Source organism: Brassica oleracea, unplaced genomic scaffold (assembly GCF_000695525.1).
Source record: "Brassica oleracea var. oleracea cultivar TO1000 unplaced genomic scaffold, BOL UnpScaffold00945, whole genome shotgun sequence".
Taxonomy (NCBI): Eukaryota; Viridiplantae; Streptophyta; class Magnoliopsida; order Brassicales; family Brassicaceae; genus Brassica; species Brassica oleracea.
The window spans coordinates 26,562-46,196 of NW_013617539.1; the positions used below are offsets into that span (position 1 = coordinate 26,562).

Genomic DNA, 19,635 nt, shown 5'->3' on the forward strand with positions numbered 1-19,635 from the left:
TTAATCAAATCATTTCATTACATTAAATGTATTTAGCTTAAATATGAACCTGAATTCTCTTGGAATTGAAATACTTAGAAATAGATTGACATCTAAAATACTACTTTGATTTGAACTTCGGACCCTTTGGAAAGTCCATATCATAAGACAAAAAAACAAACTTGGAAAATACACAATCCTTCGAAGTTATGTCTGGTTCGGACTCTGGTCTCTTCTATAAGACATTTACTTCTGAAGTTAGCCAGGAAGAATAAAACTAACCCACCCCTACAAGCTGCAAGACAAAAAGAACATTAGGTTAATATTGTTAGGATTGATTCAGGCAGAGGTCTATTAAAATAAGAAACTTACCTCAGGATTCTGCCATTGATTTACATCAGAAGAATATTAGACTCAGGCGCTGTTTAGCTGATTCTTGAAGTGAATGGTTAGAGAAAGAAAAAAAATGCTAAGTGTTCATGGCAATTAGCTCATCAGGCATGCATTGCCTTATGTTAATGACCATTGAAGTGTTATAAGGCGCTGAGATGTCACAGCACTGACGGCGAGGCGGATTCATCTGTCATTTTATTCAAAAGAAAAAAAAAAGATTTTAGATCTGGCCAATTTATCTAGCAAAGGAGTATTTATAAAACTATACCTGTTCAACGTTAAGTTTCAGCTTACGAGACAGAACTCGGATGCGTTGTAATCGCTTAACAGCTTCTCCTCGGTGGCAGTTTCCCACACTATGAAGCTTATAGCTACTCCACGTCCCATCAGTATCATCTGATCCTACACCATACAAGAAAAAGACGAGCGGCCTGGCACATGGATCTCTGGGATACTCTCTTGTGCTGAACATATAGTTGCTCCGGACTCCTGACCCTCTCCTCCATGTAGAAAACGTCTTTTGCAAGGTGAGAAGATCCGGGAGGAGTTTATTCCCTTCATAGACTTGAATCGCGTAGCCCCACACAACCGAAACAGTCACTGTGTTTGAAGGATCATAACACACACTCTGCTGCAAGATCCTAGCGGAATCCAAACTTGCAGCACCGATGAGACGAGCCACGGACTCGGTCCGGTTTGTTTTTGGAAAGAATGGATCAACCGCGTCCAAGTGATGAAGTGATACCAATGGAGCTAAAGGGTGCGCGCATAGCAGTCCAAATAGGTTCCCTCTTATATCAATCTATGAAAAAATAGCACATATATAGTAATGTTCAGACAGTAACTACACTTGTCCAAAACCAACCAACCAAGGAAAGTAACCTTATACTTCAGTTATTGAGCTAAACTTTCCAAATATAGAAACTCTCTGTTGTTCATCAATCAGCATCCATGGAACTATTTTTCAATCATTGTTGAAAATAGTAAATATTCGGACAGTAGCTACACTTGTCCAAATAGAACCAAACAAGGCAAGTAAAATAAGACTTCAGTTATTTAGCTTAACTTTCCAAATATAGAAACTGGTCTGTTGTTCATCAATCAGCATCAATGGAACTACATTTCAATCATTGTTGAAAATAGTAATGTTCAGACACAAACTACTCTTATCCAAAACCAACCAAACAAGGCAAGCAAGCTAACACTTCAGTTACTGAACTTAACTTTCCAAATAAAGAAGAAACTCTCTGTTAATCAATCAGGCATCAATGGAACTATAATTAAATCATTGATAAAAAATAGCAATGTTCAGAAACTAACTACACATATATAGTAGTAATGTTCAGACACTAACTACACTTATCCCAAAACCAACCAAACAAGGCAAGTAAAATAAGACTTCAGTTATTTAGCTTAACTTTCCAAATATAGAAACGATCTCAATTACTATTAAAACCTAGAAAGTTGGTTTCTTTACGTTATACCTGATGAAACCCAGGCTCGTGAGTCAACGCAACACCAAGCTCAGCTAAGCAAGAGAAGATCCTGGAGTCGCTCCCATACATATGCGCATACCTCATCAAACAAGAATCCAAAACCCTAGCAAGAACCTTCCCAAGCGAAGCGCTGATCGCGAACCCTCCGCCACCAAACGCCATATCAAACGAGTACCTCACATTCTGATCATAAAACTCCGAGTTGCTCCCCACGTACCACCACTTCCGGTGATCGTACTTTGACAAAACCGTGACGAGATTGTCCACGAAAAACACAGTGTCGTCGTCTCCGAAGACGAACCACCGCACGTCTTTGTTATCTCCCCCATCAATTGTCTCTTTGACGACGCGAGCGACGCGGATCGCCGATCGGAGTCCGCCGGGGAAGGTGTAAGGAAACCTGGAGACGTCTTGGGAGACGATCACGGGAGGGAGGGTGTGATCGCGATCGGGATCGGGATCGAGTCCTCCGCCGCCGCCGCGATCGAGGAAGACGACGGCGCGCGTGGAGGAGTCGGGGGAGTACCAGAGGCGGACGTAGGAGCTGCGGCTTTGTTTTTGGAAAGAATGGATCAACCGCGTCCAAGTGATGAAGTGATACCAATGGAGCTAAAGGGTGCGCGCATAGCAGTCCAAATAGGTTCCCTCTTATATCAATCTATGAAAAAATAGCACATATATAGTAATGTTCAGACAGTAACTACACTTGTCCAAAACCAACCAACCAAGGAAAGTAACCTTATACTTCAGTTATTGAGCTAAACTTTCCAAATATAGAAACTCTCTGTTGTTCATCAATCAGCATCCATGGAACTATTTTTCAATCATTGTTGAAAATAGTAATGTTCAGACACAAACTACTCTTATCCAAAACCAACCAAACAAGGCAAGCAAGCTAACACTTCAGTTACTGAACTTAACTTTCCAAATAAAGAAGAAACTCTCTGTTAATCAATCAGGCATCAATGGAACTATAATTAAATCATTGATAAAAAATAGCAATGTTCAGAAACTAACTACACATATATAGTAGTAATGTTCAGACACTAACTACACTTATCCCAAAACCAACCAAACAAGGCAAGTAAAATAAGACTTCAGTTATTTAGCTTAACTTTCCAAATATAGAAACGATCTCAATTACTATTAAAACCTAGAAAGTTGGTTTCTTTACGTTATACCTGATGAAACCCAGGCTCGTGAGTCAACGCAACACCAAGCTCAGCTAAGCAAGAGAAGATCCTGGAGTCGCTCCCATACATATGCGCATACCTCATCAAACAAGAATCCAAAACCCTAGCAAGAACCTTCCCAAGCGAAGCGCTGATCGCGAACCCTCCGCCACCAAACGCCATATCAAACGAGTACCTCACATTCTGATCATAAAACTCCGAGTTGCTCCCCACGTACCACCACTTCCGGTGATCGTACTTTGACAAAACCGTGACGAGATTGTCCACGAAAAACACAGTGTCGTCGTCTCCGAAGACGAACCACCGCACGTCTTTGTTATCTCCCCCATCAATTGTCTCTTTGACGACGCGAGCGACGCGGATCGCCGATCGGAGTCCGCCGGGGAAGGTGTAAGGAAACCTGGAGACGTCTTGGGAGACGATCACGGGAGGGAGGGTGTGATCGCGATCGGGATCGGGATCGAGTCCTCCGCCGCCGCCGCGATCGAGGAAGACGACGGCGCGCGTGGAGGAGTCGGGGGAGTACCAGAGGCGGACGTAGGAGCTGCGGCGGAGCCAGGAGTCGCGAGAGGCGGCGATTGAGAAGAGTAGGTGGCGGCGTTGGGTGGAGAAGAGGGGTAAGGAGCGAGCGATGGAGGAGATTGGGTCGCGGCGGAAGGTGAAGAGGGTGAAGACGATGGAGCAGAAGGTGAGGAGTAAGAAGATGTTTCTGACGCGAGGGGAGATTAGGGGAGGTGATTTGGAGGGGAAGGGCATCTCAGGCGAGATGGAGTCGGGTCTAGAGAGAGGTGGATCGGATCGTCTCTTTCGTCTTGTCTGGTTCATTTCTGAGGTTTTGTTTACTCAGCCTCTCTCTCTCTCTCCGTGAATTCGTCGAGGCTTTATGTTTCTCGGAAGCTGGAAGGCGAAACCGTCTCCGTTACAGTGAATGGTTTCACTTTTACGGGTCGGGTAATACCAGATTCTGTCCGGCTCTAATCGTCGGACCCTGCTAGCTGAGATAGAGGTTTAGGTGTCTTGTTTCTTAAACCACCCATTATAAAAGAACACCGTAACTCTGTAACTATGCAAATACAAGATGTGACTTATATGTATGTTAATGTAGCATTTGTATCATGAAATACCAAATTTATTTTTCATATGACAGAAGTAAATCTTGAATATCAAAGCAATCTCTTACAATTTCACTGCTCTATATTTATTATTTGGTATGTACAAGAATTATATATACACGTATTATCCAGCGAACATGTGGATGCTTATAAAAGAACAACTAAATATGTTGTGTAATATAGATATGTATGTTTATGTATTGTAAAACTGGGTGTTTTCCTGTGCACCTGTAAGAAATTTTTTAAATCTAACTTATATTTAAAAATAAATTTTATTAAATATTATAGATTTTACTATTTTCTTACTAATATTTAATATAGATTTGATATATATTAAATCAATTTGTATAAAACTAATAAAAATGATATAAAATTGTATAATTATCAAAAATTTAGCCTAAACAATATTTATAAAATTTGTAGATATATATGAAACTAATGATCTTACGATTAGAAATTTAAATTTTTAAAAAATTGTAGAAACTTTTGAAAGCTTTATTAATACAAATTGTATAATTATAGAAAAATAATAATATTTCAAAATTTGAAATGTTATATATGAATATATTTATTTTATAGATGATGTATGAGCTATTACCATATTTAAGAAAAATTTACCAAAAAAAATATCAATATTAAATGTAATATATGAATTATTATCATATTCTAATAAGTTTGCCAAAAATATAAATATCATTAAATGAAATTTTTCATATCATATTTTTCTTCAATTTCAGTAGTCATATCATATTTATTTTGTGAAATTGATTATATAAAAGACATGTTTCAAAATTAGTTCGCAAATAATTTCCAGGAGATTATTATGGTCTAAAATCTAAGCGCAATAGCTTCGGCTTCTGAAGTATTTGGATTTAGTATTGAGAAACATTGCTCTATTACAAGTGGTTTAAGTTTTCAATTTCATTACGAACTTTGTATAATGTTTGATTTTGGATCCCATCAACGCTTTATTAATGAAGTGAGAAAAAATAGAAAATGCATGCTTTGTGAATTAAGCTTCTTATCCTATTGTCATGCACCCTTGTGCATTTAGCATTTAGCATTTTGTTTGGTCTTACTTTATACAAATGTCATGATTGCTAGTAAGCATAGAGTGGAATGATACTGATGAAGGCCAAGTTCCATCTAGAACTTTAATTCAATCTAATGCACATTTGATCACTACCTCAAGAACTTCATCACTTTCAAAGCCCAACAGCAAAAACAAACCTTACTAGAGTCCGTAATTGTCAAACCTTTACTAGAGTCTGTAATTGTCCAACCTTATTTACTATAAACTTGGTAAAATAGCTTCACTGTGTGTAACAAATACAGATCATTGATCAATAAACCTCACTGAAATCCGCTAAGATTATTGTTTTTATCATCATGATAAGCTTTTATATAAGCTATCTAAAGCCAAGACAAGAACAAGAATAACAAATCAAACCAAAAAAAAAACTAATCAATCAAATACACTAAATTTAACAGATGAAAGGGTATACTCAGACAGCCAAGGGTTATTCTTCAACTTCCGGGAGAAGAGCCCAGATCAGAAACTCTAGTCCACAACATAAATGTATCATCACCATATTACCCTTCCACATTCAATAAACACAAAAAATTTCCACTCTATATTATTCAGGAGTTCAAAAAGGTGAAGGATGACACAAGCAACAGAACATAACGCAGAGATAGTGACGAACACGGCTGGGAAGTATTTGCACAGAAACATACATGATTAAATGAAAACAATATACGAGGCATTTCCAGGATCAAAAAGCACTAAAAAGGCAAGATGATCAGGATATACCACAAAATTACTATTGCGTCACAAGCCATTATACCTGAGGGAATGGTGTTTCTCCCTCAGAATTGGTAATGGACGCCAACACAAAAAGACAAACACTCGAATTGATATGCTCAGTGGAAGGAGAAGTCGTTTAATTAGGAAAGCTCACGGCAACAACAAACCCTTCACAGAATTTGTAATTGTCCACTGCTCTTCTTACACTCTTCGTGTTTTTATCTCATCATAGCATCAAAATACATAACAATCCAACAAAAAAACATCTAAACTCAATATAAGAAGCTTCAGTGTGTGTAACAAAGTCAGATCATTGATCGATAAAACCTCACTGAAATCCGCTAAGATATTTGTTTTTTTTTTATCATCCTAAGCTTTTTATATAAGCCCCATCTAAAACAAAACCGAGAACATAAACATAAACTCAAAACAAAAAGAGAGTTTTTATGATTGGTGTGAAAGAATACTCAGACAGCCAAGGGTTACTCTTCAACTTCTGGGTGAAGTGCCCAGATCTGAAACTCTAGTCCATAACATTATTGTATCATCACCATACTTACTTCCACACCCCAAAAAAAAAACACTTCACAAAAAGCATAAACTCCACGATGAAAAAGTAACAGAAAAGGTCTTAAGTTTTGTGTAAGACGAAAAGCATATAAATACACAGCCAAACATAGACGAAACCGAGAACTAGGGTTCCCCCGGCGGTTATAATTTATTTTAGCCTTTTCTTGACCCATTTAGTTTCACTGAGCCCATCTTACGTGGCCCAAACAGACAACTTCATTACTGTATAAACTCACACACCTTCCCTTACTATTTCTGGTAAACCAGTCAACACACAAAACCCAAAAAGGGAAAGAAAGATAAACATATAAAATGAAGAAAATCCAACTTGTGTTCAGAGCCGGCCCGTGGGCCAAGCCATGGAAGCAGTTGCTTCCGGCCGTATTATTATAAATAAAATTTTGGCCACAAATGATCAATAAATTCCTTTGGTCTAGTGGCAACATCTGAAACCTAAAGATTCTCTTTGTCCAACCTAGGTTCAAAACCTGAGACATGCGGCCGTTTTTTTGTAACTTGCTTCTGGTCTTGGATTCCCTAGGACCGGCACTGCTTGTGTTCATACCCGCGGCGGAAATTGGCCATCTCCGGTCAACCGTCGAGTTAGCTAAGAAACTCCTCGACGAAGACGATCTTCTCTCAATCACCGTACTCATCATCCCTCGCCCTTCCGCCGACGATTCCGACCACGTTACACCCCTTTTCACGCCGTCTCAAGAACGCCTCCGTCACGTCACCATCTCCGCCGCAGATCAACCACCCGACGTTCCTCTCGATCCTAAAGCCTTCATGGACAACCAAAAGCCGAAAGTGAGAGACGCAGTCTCCAAACTCCTCGACTCGCCGCCGCGGCTCGCCGGATTCGTCGTCGACATGTTCTGCACGTCGATGATAGAAGTAGCTGAAGAATTCAAAGTCCGTACGTATATGATGTACACGTCAAACGCTGCGTTTCTAGGAATCACGCTTCATCTCCAGTTAATGTTCGACGAGAAGAGGTATGACGTCAGCGAGTTGGACGACTCGGTCAACGAGTTGGACTTCCCGTGTTTGACTCGTCCTTATCCTGTGGAATGTCTTCCTTATCTATTCACCTCTAAGCAGTGGCTTCCCTTCTTTTTTGACCAAGCACGAAACTTCCGAAAGTTGAAGGGTATTTTAGTAAATTCCTTTGCTGAGCTGGAGCCTCACTCTTTGAAAATATTCTCTGGTGACCTTCCTCAAGCGTATCCAGTGGGACCACTGCTGCATCTCCAAAACGACGTCGTCGAAGCGAAGCAATCGGAGGTTTTACGGTGGCTCGACGAGCAACCGGCGAGGTCGGTCGTGTTCCTCTGTTTCGGGAGCATGGGAGGCTTCAACGAGGAGCAAACGAGAGAAATCGCCGTCGCGTTGGAAAGAAGCGGCCACCGGTTTCTCTGGTCTCTCCGCCGCGGATCGCCGGATATACTGACGGAGCCTCCCGGAGATTACGCGAATCCGGAGGAGGTTCTACCGGAGGGATTCTCGGATCGGACGTCGGGGAGAGGGAAGGTGATCGGATGGGCTCCGCAAGTGGCGGTGCTCGCTAAGCCGGCGATCGGGAGCTTCGTTACCCACTGCGGATGGAACTCGGTGCTCGAGAGCTTGTGGTTCGGCGTTCCGATGGTGACGTGGCCGCTCTACGTGGAGCAGAAGATCAACGCGTTCGAGATGGTGGAGGAGCTTGGACTGGCGGTGGAGATACGGAGGTTCTTTAGAGGAGATTTGTTGGGCGGAGAGATGGAGACGGTTGCGGCGGAGGATATTGAGAGAGCGGTGAGGCGTGTGATGGAGGAAGGTAGTGACGTCAGGAAGAGAGTGAAGGAGATGGCTGAGAAGTGCCACGTGGCGTTAGAGGATGGTGGATCTTCGCAGGTGGCTTTGCAGAAGTTTATTCGAGACGTGGTCGAAAACGTTGTGGTCTAATTGGATGGAACCATGTGGAGGCCAAGTAGAAAGGATAGTTTATGTACACCGTTATTACTAATTTCCCACCAAAAAAAAAAAAAAAGCTTCCCACTTTGGATAATACGGTTATGAAACGTTAGTATACCATGTATGTTACATTTCTTGAATAAGATTCTGATGTGTATATGTACCGTTAAGAATAATAATAATAATCAAAATTGTCTTATAGAAATGATTGTTGTGTTTCAAAACTTCCAACTGATTGAAGTGTCATAGATGAAATCAGTATATCAGCTTAAATGAACGTAATGTCACGGCCTTTTTCTCGATGATAATGCGAACCACATCATTAGATACAGACCAGTATACATCTTACATCTCCAGATAAGCGACATGATGGCTTCCACACGTGTAGGCACGGGGACGCTTTCGCTAGCAGCTTTGAGTTTAAGCTCAGCGATCTTGGAAGATTTGAAGACGAGTCTCTTGGTTACGCATTTGCCTCAACGCTCGTAGAGGTCATCAAGTGAAGGAGACTGGTAAGAGCTATAAGGAGGAGGGTAGATTGTAGTTCCCGCGAACTGAGGAACACTTGTTGCGGTTCCTTTCGCTGTAGCGGCCCAGGCTCGGACGAAGGTTAGCAACGAGGCCGCGTCGCAGATCTGGTGAGAGATGCCAACGGTGACCGCGACCCCTGATCCTGACCCGAAGAAACTTACATGACTCTGAGCAACGGCCACGTCCCCGCAGACTCTCCCTGCTCGACTTCAGGGAGAAACTGCAGAATCATGGAATTGATAACGTTTGCCACTCTCTTATTATTGTTCCATTAGAAGCCACTGCGACGTAAATTTTTTTTATATGGTTATATTGATAAATAATAGTCAAAGAGATTGTTTTAAATAGTTAATTAATTAGAATTTTGTGATGTTTTTCAGAATAATCATAATTTGCAGCAAAAACTCTATCACCATCATTAAAGAACCATTATTCATTTTAAAATATACTTATTTGTTTTATTTTAATTGTCGTTTTAGAATTGTACATATGATTAATAAATTATTTAACTTTGTATATTTACTAAATAAAACATAATTATCAATATACCTAACCGTATTTCAACCAACAGAAATATAGATTAAAATATAAAATCAAAAATGTTTCACTGAAATTAAAAACGTCACTAATTTTAAAACGAAATTTTTTTACTCTACAACGGCAAACTAAACTGAAACGGAGGAAGTATTAATTATCTTTTATGAACTGAAGATTTTGTCTTTCTAAATATATTATAAAAAACACTAAAAAGTTTAAAACTTTGTTAGGTTTAGAATAAATTGGCAATAAAATAGATAAAAAGAAAAAAAACAAAAAAAAAACAAAATAGAAGCAAAACAAATTAACCAAACTAATTTCAGAGTTATAGAATTTTCCGGCCATTGGTTTAAAGCATAATAATTTTTTTTTACATCTCTCTCTTGACGGCTAGGCTTACCTAAACTTGAATTATTTGATCTTTAACACGAGTTTAATATATCATCAAACTCAATAATCTAGCAAAATTACTTATCCAAATTGCGGATAATAACTCTACCACTATTAATAAAAAAACTATCAAAACTAAATTAATCTAACGGCATACAAATAAATTAACCAGTCGATAGGGATAAATCTCTACCACTCGGTCATCAAATCTATCACAAAGAAAAAATACCATTGTTGAACACTAAATCTACTTACAAAATTAAGTTTACAAACTATGTGTTATATTATAATATTAAATATAAAATACAATTAAATTTAAATGTACCAGAATTTGTATATATTTTGCCGCTTAATTGGTTTAAGACTTTCTATTTGCACCCACTAAACCAAGGTTCGAACAATCAAATACCTATTTTTACTATTTTTGCCCCCATTCATTATATTTACTAGATTCGCCACTGAAAACTATACTAGTTAATTTTTCCTTCACAATATCCCAAAACTACTGATTAAATATGTTTTTAGAAGATTTGTTTTGGTATACTTAATAATGGAATAATAAACTTATTTCAAAGATTTAGTTTTAACAATGGAATAATAAACTTCACAATATTAAGTATACTAAAATAATGATGTTTTCTTCAATACTTCTTAACAACAAAAAATAGTTTACATGAAACTATTTTAATCATTATAAAAGTTGGCATCTTTAATAAAAATAATAATCTCCAAAAATCTTATTAATATATTTTTTACAATTATTGATGGTTGATTTAATTTTGTCCCATTATAATTTCAAAGCGAGTTCCCTACCAACTGTCTCTAACAGCACCATTCCAATTAATAACAAATCTTCTTCGACTTCAATGAGTATATCAATTAATTCAAATAGAGGGTCCGTGTAGTTTAATTCCATTGAATACGGAAATTATGGCCAATCAGAAAAAAAAATGAAAGAGAAAATTATCTGTTAAGTGGAGTTATCAGATTCAAATATTTACATCTGCAGAATGGAGTTGTCGGCACAAAGAAACAATGACTTTCAAGGTAATATATCAGCGTTGTCTTAATTTTCAAAAACTTCCTCAACCTGTTGCGATTAAAATAAATCTTCATAGACTTGATTACTCGTTTGTATATTGTGGCGTCGCACATTACGCTTCCTCATAGAAAGTATATTGTGGTTTGCAGAACCATACAAATGAGGGTGAAGTCAATGATGTTTTGCCATCCAGTCATTAGAGACTCCAAAGTAATTGTCCAATCTGGATGCATTGTTTTGCAACAGACCCCCACACACCGTCGTCCATACTGTATAAGAATACAGACATGACAAAGAAAATGTGATCTCTAGTTTCATCAGATTCGCCACACAACATACACCCTTGCACTTTCCCCACTTTCGCATTCTCTAATGTATAGGTATCGATGTTTTGGAGGCAGAGAAATTATCATAGTATTCATCAATGGAATGACACCACAGGACCTTTCCCCTGCCCTCAAGATAATGCCTACTACGAGCACTACGAGCACAACGAGCTCGCCATCTTGTGTTCCCCACAGCATCTGCCACCGACGCAGTAAGTGACAGGCCCAGAGTGTCTTACCTGCCAGAGCACCCCATTTGAAGCCAATCATCATACAAGAAATACTAGTCTTTTCCATCATGAACCTTATTTCGAATAACTTTAGTCATCTATTTTCCTAATATCCGAGTAACATTAGTCATCTATTTTCCATCATAAAAGAAATACGAGACATAGCTAACTGGCAAGTGGCAACCATGTTAAATCTTTATATCATTTACTTTTAAACTAGTCATCTATTTTCCTGATATTTTACATACATCATAAAACTACGTTAAATCTTTATATCATTTACTTTTAAATTAGTCATCTACTTTCCTAATATTTTACATACATCACAAAACATTTTATACACATCGCGAAATATTTAAGTATGTGTATTCTTAAGGTGTGTGGGATGCACTAAAAATGAAAAAAATAGTGATATTTACGAAGACTGCATAATCATCACATAAACCATAGCTATCATCATGATCCAACTTTTGGTGTAAAGTTTTCCTTATTATATATTCCTTTCATAATACTTGATGAAAGCACAAAGATCAAAAAAATTACTTTTTCTATAATTTTTTTATTAAAACGATAAATAAAAATAATTTAACTAACTATTAATATGTTACAAAAAATTAACTATTAAAATTTTTTTGAAATATAATTTGGTTAAATTGTTTTTAATAAAGTGAAAATTGCATAAAAATATCCAAAATCTTTTATTTTGAAACTACACAAATTTTTTAAAACATCAAGTATTATAAAATAGAAAGAGTACAAGTTAAGTAAACGTTTTGTTATGATGTGGCATGCGCTAAAATAAATTATTGGTATTGGTGAAGACTGCATGATAATCACCGAAACCATAGCTATCATCATGATACACGTTTGGGGGAAAGTTTTTTTGCTGACAAAGTTAGTGATATTCCTAGCCTGGGGTGCTATGACAATTATTATTCAAATTATTTGAGTGATATTGGATGAAAGGTTAAAGCACCCAACTCATTGACAATTGTTTCTCAAATTTCACAGTAACAACTCAAAGCATTAGCTTTCCAACTAAAATTACAACAGCGACACTGAATTTCCCCACGTGATTGAATTTGATTATTTTATCATCTAAAATAATGTTATCTTATCATCCAAAATAATATTATTTTTGGAAATTATGATTAAATAGCAAATATTTGCAGTGAACAGTTTTATAAATTATTAGAATCTATCTACTTGCATTATTTTGTGATGGACTATTTTATGGCAAAAGTAGGATACTAAAAATTCGGGATTCCAAAAGTTTTTTAAGCCAAAAACACCTAGAAACCTGAAAATCAATTCTTCTGAAAATCAATTCTTCTGAAAATAAAGTGCTTTTATAGACACATTTCAAGTTTTATATAACTTAAAATTAGATTTATTTGATGATAAATGTAAAACAAAATGTAAATATATATTAAAAAACATTTTCTTATGGAATATATACTTGTTTGATTTATTTTTATTAAAAAAAATCAGATGTATAATTTAAACATAATCCTTTTTCATGAAAACACTAAAAATTCAATCACATACAATATAATGGTCACAATCGAATGCACACACATTGTATTAATTATTGTGAAAATTAACGAGGTTTTATAATTTTAATTTTCTTGCTTACCTTACTTATTTTTTATTTTATGGTTTTAGTTTTAGATAACCTATACCCTTTCTTCGTATTCTTTGTTTAAGATGTATATAATTAGCAATAAAAGGTTATGTTAGTTTATAATATCTCATTAAGTATGCCATTTTAATTAATAATAACACCTATGACCATATATAGGATGAATTAACTTATATGTCATGTTAAGTTAACGTGCTAAACTCTATATATATTAGTGTAAGTTTGTGTTCATTATTTCCTTAAAAAAAACGTTATGTTCATTATTACATACTAATGAAACTTTTTTTAAATGTGGAAAATATTAAACAATAGTTTTTTCCGCAACTTAAATCTTATCTTGCACGAATGAACCGCAGACTCAGGTATAAATGAAGAGCAGCGCATATACGAATCCAACACGAAACCTACTTTCTATAAAAGAAACAAAAATGTTGGAATTTTATGGGATATTCCCTGTCGTAGTTTCACTAATTGTATTGAAACTTTGCCACTCGATATATCGTTGGAGGAACCCTAAATGCAAAGGCAGACTTCCTCCAGGATCCATGGGGTTCCGATAATCGAAGAGACTTTTGGATTCATGACGCCTTATGATTTCAGTTCTGTGGTTTCACCGTATCTAAAGAAGAGAATCTCCAGGTTACTAACATCTTTCTTCCTTTTCACCTTTTTGGCAATTAGATACGCATCTTAAATTAACTGCGACTCTTTTCCTTATATATATATATATATATATATATATATCGCGTTATGGTTTTATATATTGTTCTATAAGCACTCTTGTTTTGAATTTCAGTTTAAAGTTGTTACCAAAAATATATAGTTAAATGAAGAATGTTTCTTAGAAAACAACGATAGAAACTTTACGAAACATTTAAGTAGCTTTCTAAGTGTGCGAAAAAAATTCAAACAACATTTGTTTCTAAAAAATATGGAGAATTAGTTGGTGATATAACTATACTTTCAGTAGTTATCTGATCGAAATGTGATTTAACTTTCAAATAATGGTTACGCCATTAATACTAAAGTTCATTAACTATCCTATTTTATTAGACAGTTGCACATGCATGAAATTTTATTCAGTTTAAAATGTTTAATATTATCGTCAGTGGAGAAATTTAATCACATACTCAAATATCATTTCAGCGTGAGCCTTAGTAATTTAGAAGTTCAATAACCATCTTGTTTTACTATGTTTTCAATTGACATGTAGCATGATCTTAACTAGATAAAACAGTTGGGAAATAAGTACGAGTAGAATTTTCTTATAGTAAATCGAATAAGGTGGTTATGATATCCATCTACAGACATAACAATTTCAATAAAACACAGTATACCGTTGTTTTCTCCTTCTTTTGTGTTTGTTTGTTTATAGTTCATCGAATCAGGTGGATTTTGTGTTTATTTATAAAGTTCAAAGTTTAAATCAAAATAGCCCTACCAAATAAATGCAGCAATGATTGCTTGCTGTCGACTGTCGTTTCGTCAGGTCAAATCTTGAAAAGGATACGCAGTTTATTACCCATACAAAAAACGGAAAGGGTGGCTAAGTCCGTCACCAACTCCCCTCTATTTTCAACTCTAAAATAGAGTTTACAGTTAAAATACTCCAATTGTACTATACTTTTTACTCTATAATAGAACAAAAACTAAGTTTACTCCAAATATAGAGTAACTTATTTATTTTTTGTTTATCACTCTATTTTTTACTATAAAATAGAGTACCATTGGAACAAACTCCAACTCTATTTTAGAAAAAAAAATAGAGTAAACCACTCGAGGTCTAATGAAGGTCGAAATTACAAAAAAATAAAAAAACTAAAGTTGTGGTTGATATAGTACAACAACCTTTAGGGTTCGAATGGTAAAAGCAGTTCAAGCAGGACAGATCAAGCAGATCATGCAGATCAAGCAGGACAAGTGCAGATCAAGCAGGACAAGTGCAGATCAAGCGGATCATGCAGGAGAGAACCATATAAAATAATTTATTGTAACTTATGAATGACAAAATCAGTTCAAAACTATAGATCATATATTAAAACAATAAAAATGACACTTAGATATCTAAACAAATATCTTAGATGTTATAGGATCGACCGAAATGCTTGTAAATAAAATAAAATAAAAATATTGTATTCATAAAAGTAGATAAATATATTTTTAAAGTTATGTGTTGTAACAAAGTTATTTATTGACAAACAAAAAAAAAGTAGATCAACACTACCAAAAGTTGGCGGATGAGATCTGCATGCAGATCTCCTGCTTTTTCCACAAAAAGACAAAAAATATTGAACTGCATGCAGATCTCCCGCTTGAACTGCTTTTACAAACAGAAAATGGTGAATGGTGAATGCAGTACGGGAGAACTGCATGTGCAGGAGAACTGCACTTGTCCTACTCCTCCATTCGAACACTTAAAGTAAATTTGAGAGCACTGGGGGTTAGGGTCTGCTGAATAAGAGTTCCTCGGATCAAAATTGTGTGAATAAATTAGGATATTTATCTCTAGCTATATATATTTTGAAAATTATGACAAACCTATCAATACTATAAAACCAGTCCCGGCCCAGCAAAGCAGGGAAAAAAAATTTTGCCATGTAAATTCATAAGCCGATTTTTGAATTCAGGTCCTAAAACATAGTGCAGTCATCTCTAGCCACTGTACTATACTCCCTCCGTTTCACAATGTAAATAGTTTAGACTAAAAATACTAATATTAAGAAAGTTGATACTTTAAGAAAAATAATATTTAATTAATTAGTTCAACCAATTATAAAAAAATTGATATTATTTGATTGGTTACACTATATCCAATAAATGTAAAAGTTATCTAGATATTTGGAAACTACTTACATTTTGAAATAAAAAAATTTTCCTTAAACTACTTACAATAAGAAACGGAGGGAGTAGATGATATTTACAAATTGGTGCCCCTCAAACAGCTCATAAATTTTTGAGCCTAAAGCCCTAGCTTGTTGGACTTTAGGTCAGAGTTACACGGATCTCTATAAAGCACTTTATTATTCTTTCTGTTTCAAAATATTTGAAGTTTTGGATGTGTGCACAAGAATTAAAGTATACAATTTCCTAAAGAGTAACATTAAAAATATAAACCAAAATTAATTTGGTCAATCCTTAAAAATAAGTATAAAAAATCATTGGTCACACAGTTTTCAATAAAGATAAGATTAATATAAAATATCAAAACATCATCTATTTTGAAACATCAAAAAACTCTCCAAAACATCATCTATTTCGAAGCGGAAAGAGTATATTCTAAGAATCTTTAATGAAAGTTCTCTAAAATATTTGTGTGTTTAAACTGGTAGTACATGCAAGTCATACATGAAAACTTACATCTCCTAAAACTCTTTTTTATGTTAATATATTTTGGTGGTTTTTAAGTATTTATTATAAGATTAAAGTATTTTTCCTCATTAGCAATATTTAATAGTACAACCTGAACAAATAACATAATAGTTTCTACAGGATAATGCAGAGATTCAGCATAAACCCAATTAATAGGATTCTAATTTTATTTTATTTTTGATATTCCTCTTATGTTAAAATGTTTTATTTTCTGTTTTAAATCGAATCAGGTATAATGCTTTTTACAATAGAGTGTGGCGTGTGATAGTACCAGAGAGAGTCAGAGTCTTCTTATGGTTGGTTTCTCACCAGGTTATCATGACAAACATGGAGAGGAAGCGTAGACATTTGAGTGACAATGGGATGTGTCAGTTATGTAAGAGCGGCGATGAGACAATCCTTCATACCCTTCGCGATTGTCCGGCATCAATGGGACTTTGGAGAAGGCTGGTAGATCCGAGCAAACAACAGAGATTCTTTGATCAATCACTCTTACAATGGCTTTATGAAAATTTAACAAGTGCTCAGTCAGCTAATGGGGAGCGGTGGCCTACAATGTTCGCATTGACAGTGTGGTGGTGTTGGAAATGGAGGTGTGGATATGTTTTTGGAGAAACCGGGAAATGTCGGGATAGAGTTCAATTTGTTAAGGACAAAACGCAGGAGGTGATTCTAGCGAACAATAAACTGAGGTTACATTCAGTTGTTGGCTTACGTGAGGAGCGACATATCAAATGGCGAAGACCTTCAAATGGATGGTGCAAGTTAAATACTGATGGAGCTTCCAGAGGAAATCCGGGACTGACTACAGCTGGTGGAGTTATGCGCAATGAGAATGGGGAGTGGAAAGGAGGATTCGCGGTTAATATAGGTATCTGCTCAGCTACATTAGCAGAACTGTGGGGTGTCTATTACGGCCTCGCTATAGCATGGGAAAATGGGATACGGAGGCTAGAGGTGGAGATTGATTCTGCAACTGTGGTGGGGTTTCTTAAAACAGGGATTCATGATGCTCATCTCCTGTCATTCCTAGTACGCTTGTGCTATGGCTTTATTTCGAGAGACTGGTTAGTCAAAATTTCGCATGTGTATAGGGAAGCGAATTGTCTAGCAGATGAATTAGCCAACTATGCGTTTTCTTTATCTTTTGGTGTTCATTATTTTGAGTTGGTTCCGGAGCATGTTGCTTCCATCCTGTTGGATGATGTTTATGGGATTGTTAGGTCCCGACAAGTTTATTTGTAATAGGTTTGGATGATGTTTATGGGATTGCTAGGTTCCTGTCGCCTACCAAAAAAAAATCAGAGAAAACGAAAAATATCAAATATCAGAGAAATGTATAAGAAAACTAACTTATAACATTTAAGAAGTAAACCCTTACACCAAAAAGACACAATGGCAACAAAAAAGGAACGCAAAAGGTCTAATCACTCAAAAAACAAAGAAAAAAATTATTACCTGTTTCGGAATGATTCGGTTCCCAAGAAAGGAAAATCAAATCTTTTTATTTACATCAAATCTTAGTTCATATAACCAATTAACGCCATAAACCAGAATCTTGAACCAAATTTTAGGATTCACAAGCCATTGGTCTCAATTACATCACCTAGCTTGGAATTGATATCCGATTTGGCCAACGATATGAGACAGACTGGAACTCCGAAGGTTATTATTGGAGGTGGGTTTCACCCAACTCTAAATCCGGTTTGAGAATCCAGTCCAACATTTCAAATGCCCTTCAACCATGAAGAACTAAAGTCCAACAGCACCGAGATGATACGGTCAATCCAAAACGTAAAAGAGATCAGGTCATTAAAGACAGTCTTGATGTATCGAGTTTTTATAGGTTAAAGAGGAAGGAGGTGGAGAGTTAAGTTGTGTTACCAGTGATGAGTAATCAAGGATCTTTGAAGAGGGATTCTAATAGTCAATTCTGTTACACCGGAAAAGAGCAACAAGTTATCAACACATTAAAGCCGTCGACACTCGTTACAAATTAGGTCAAAGTAAAAAAGATATTATGATGTATTTGGACTAAATGGTTTATATATTTTCGGGGCAATAACAGGCCTAGTAACAACTTGCAATGGCATACAAGGTTTGTCACATGAGAAGTAACTCCTCACTTGCTCATTTAATTTGATGATGTAGATAGGCTGAGCTTTGAGCATGAATCCCTTTTATATATTAAAAATTTTTGTTAATATTTCCTTTCAATATAATTATTCCTTTTTGTTTCTTTAATTCACTCAATCCTAGGAATTAAACTTGTAGAAAAAGAAAGACCAGTAATAATAAATAAATTATTCTTTTTTTTTCTTTAATTCACTCACTAGTGTGTTTGAGCGGGTTTTCGGGATTACTCGTTTTATATCTGGTGTTTGAGCTTGTTCCTATGGTAGTTGCGTTCTTGGAAATCATTTTTCAAACTCAAATAATTAGACGTTCGTCACTTTCACTTTCATCTCTTTTTCGGCTCAGTTTAGCTTTTCTTTTCCTGCAGTTTATTATGTTTCTCCACCATACTCCTCCTAGAGTCGGTTTGGGAGGGGAGGAGGGCAAGGGGGTGTTCACTCTAGGGCCTAATTTTTTTTTTTGTACAAGTAGTAAGAAAAATGATTTAATTTTTGTAAGAAAAAAGTTAAAAATAAGGGCCCAAAAACATTTAAGTTACTGTAGACATATGTAAATAAATAAATTTAAAAACAATTTTATCGACCTTGGCTTCACCTCAACTTTGACTTTTTCTTTTAATCTAGTTTATGGGTTTAGTGTCTTTGCTAAACTTTGGCTCCGGATAGTGTGTATATCACCTTCCCGGTTTATGACTTGAGAAAGATTGCAAACTTTTGTTGACTTTGTGTACTTTTCTTAATATTAGATCAATAGATGACAAAAAGAATTCTATAATACTCAGTAGGACAAACGATGTTTTGTTTCTTTCAAGGAATATATCAATTTTATCTCTGAGGAGGCTGGTAAGAACATGTTTAATAGAAATTCTTAAGGTTGAATTCTTAGCGGAATGTAAGAATCCGTATGTTAACTTTTAACTAAAAAAG

General features: G+C 35.9%; 2 protein-coding genes across 5 annotated transcripts; one reads left to right on the top strand and one right to left on the bottom strand.

Annotated features, from left to right (window-relative positions):
• Positions 1–85: 85 nt before the first annotated feature.
• On the bottom strand, positions 86–4,105 carry LOC106320505. 2 transcript variants are annotated; one of them, XM_013758874.1, is made up of 5 exons: positions 3,588–4,102; positions 1,857–2,394; positions 641–1,174; positions 352–559; positions 86–274 (listed from the first exon to the last, which is right to left on the bottom strand). In XM_013758874.1, the coding sequence occupies exons 1-4, from the start codon at positions 3,884–3,886 to the stop codon at positions 449–451; spliced, it is 1,482 nt and encodes a 493-aa protein (XP_013614328.1). In that variant the 5' UTR covers positions 3,887–4,102; the 3' UTR covers positions 86–274; positions 352–448. The 2 variants fall into 2 exon arrangements, with proteins under 2 accessions (XP_013614328.1, XP_013614329.1); XM_013758875.1 differs by lacking the exon at positions 1,857–2,394 and having other exon boundaries at positions 3,050–4,105.
• Positions 4,106–6,635: 2,530 nt separating this feature from the next.
• On the top strand, positions 6,636–8,684 carry LOC106320502 (UDP-glycosyltransferase 71B5-like). Of its 3 annotated transcripts, none has more exons than XM_013758871.1 (2): positions 6,636–6,887; positions 7,113–8,683. In XM_013758871.1, the coding sequence occupies exons 1-2, from the start codon at positions 6,863–6,865 to the stop codon at positions 8,495–8,497; spliced, it is 1,410 nt and encodes a 469-aa protein (XP_013614325.1). In that variant the 5' UTR covers positions 6,636–6,862; the 3' UTR covers positions 8,498–8,683. The 3 variants fall into 3 exon arrangements, with proteins under 3 accessions (XP_013614325.1, XP_013614323.1, XP_013614322.1); XM_013758869.1 differs by having other exon boundaries at positions 6,648–6,877; positions 7,103–8,683; XM_013758868.1 differs by lacking the exon at positions 6,636–6,887 and having other exon boundaries at positions 6,935–8,684.
• Positions 8,685–19,635: the final 10,951 nt, after the last annotated feature.

Bases quoted from the DNA above. Each gene is read 5' to 3' on its own strand.
- LOC106320502 (XM_013758868.1), top strand. From the start codon at position 7,046: ATGCGGCCGTTTTTTTGTAACTTGCTTCTGGTCTTGGATTCCCTAGGA.
- LOC106320505 (XM_013758875.1), bottom strand. From the start codon at position 3,886: ATGAACCAGACAAGACGAAAGAGACGATCCGATCCACCTCTCTCTAGA. The intron at 1,175-3,049 runs GTATAACGTAAA...ATTTTTTCATAG, and splicing joins ACGAGCCTGGGTTTCATCAG to ATTGATATAAGAGGGAACCT. The intron at 560-640 runs GTATAGTTTTAT...ATAAAATGACAG, and splicing joins TGAAACTTAACGTTGAACAG to ATGAATCCGCCTCGCCGTCA.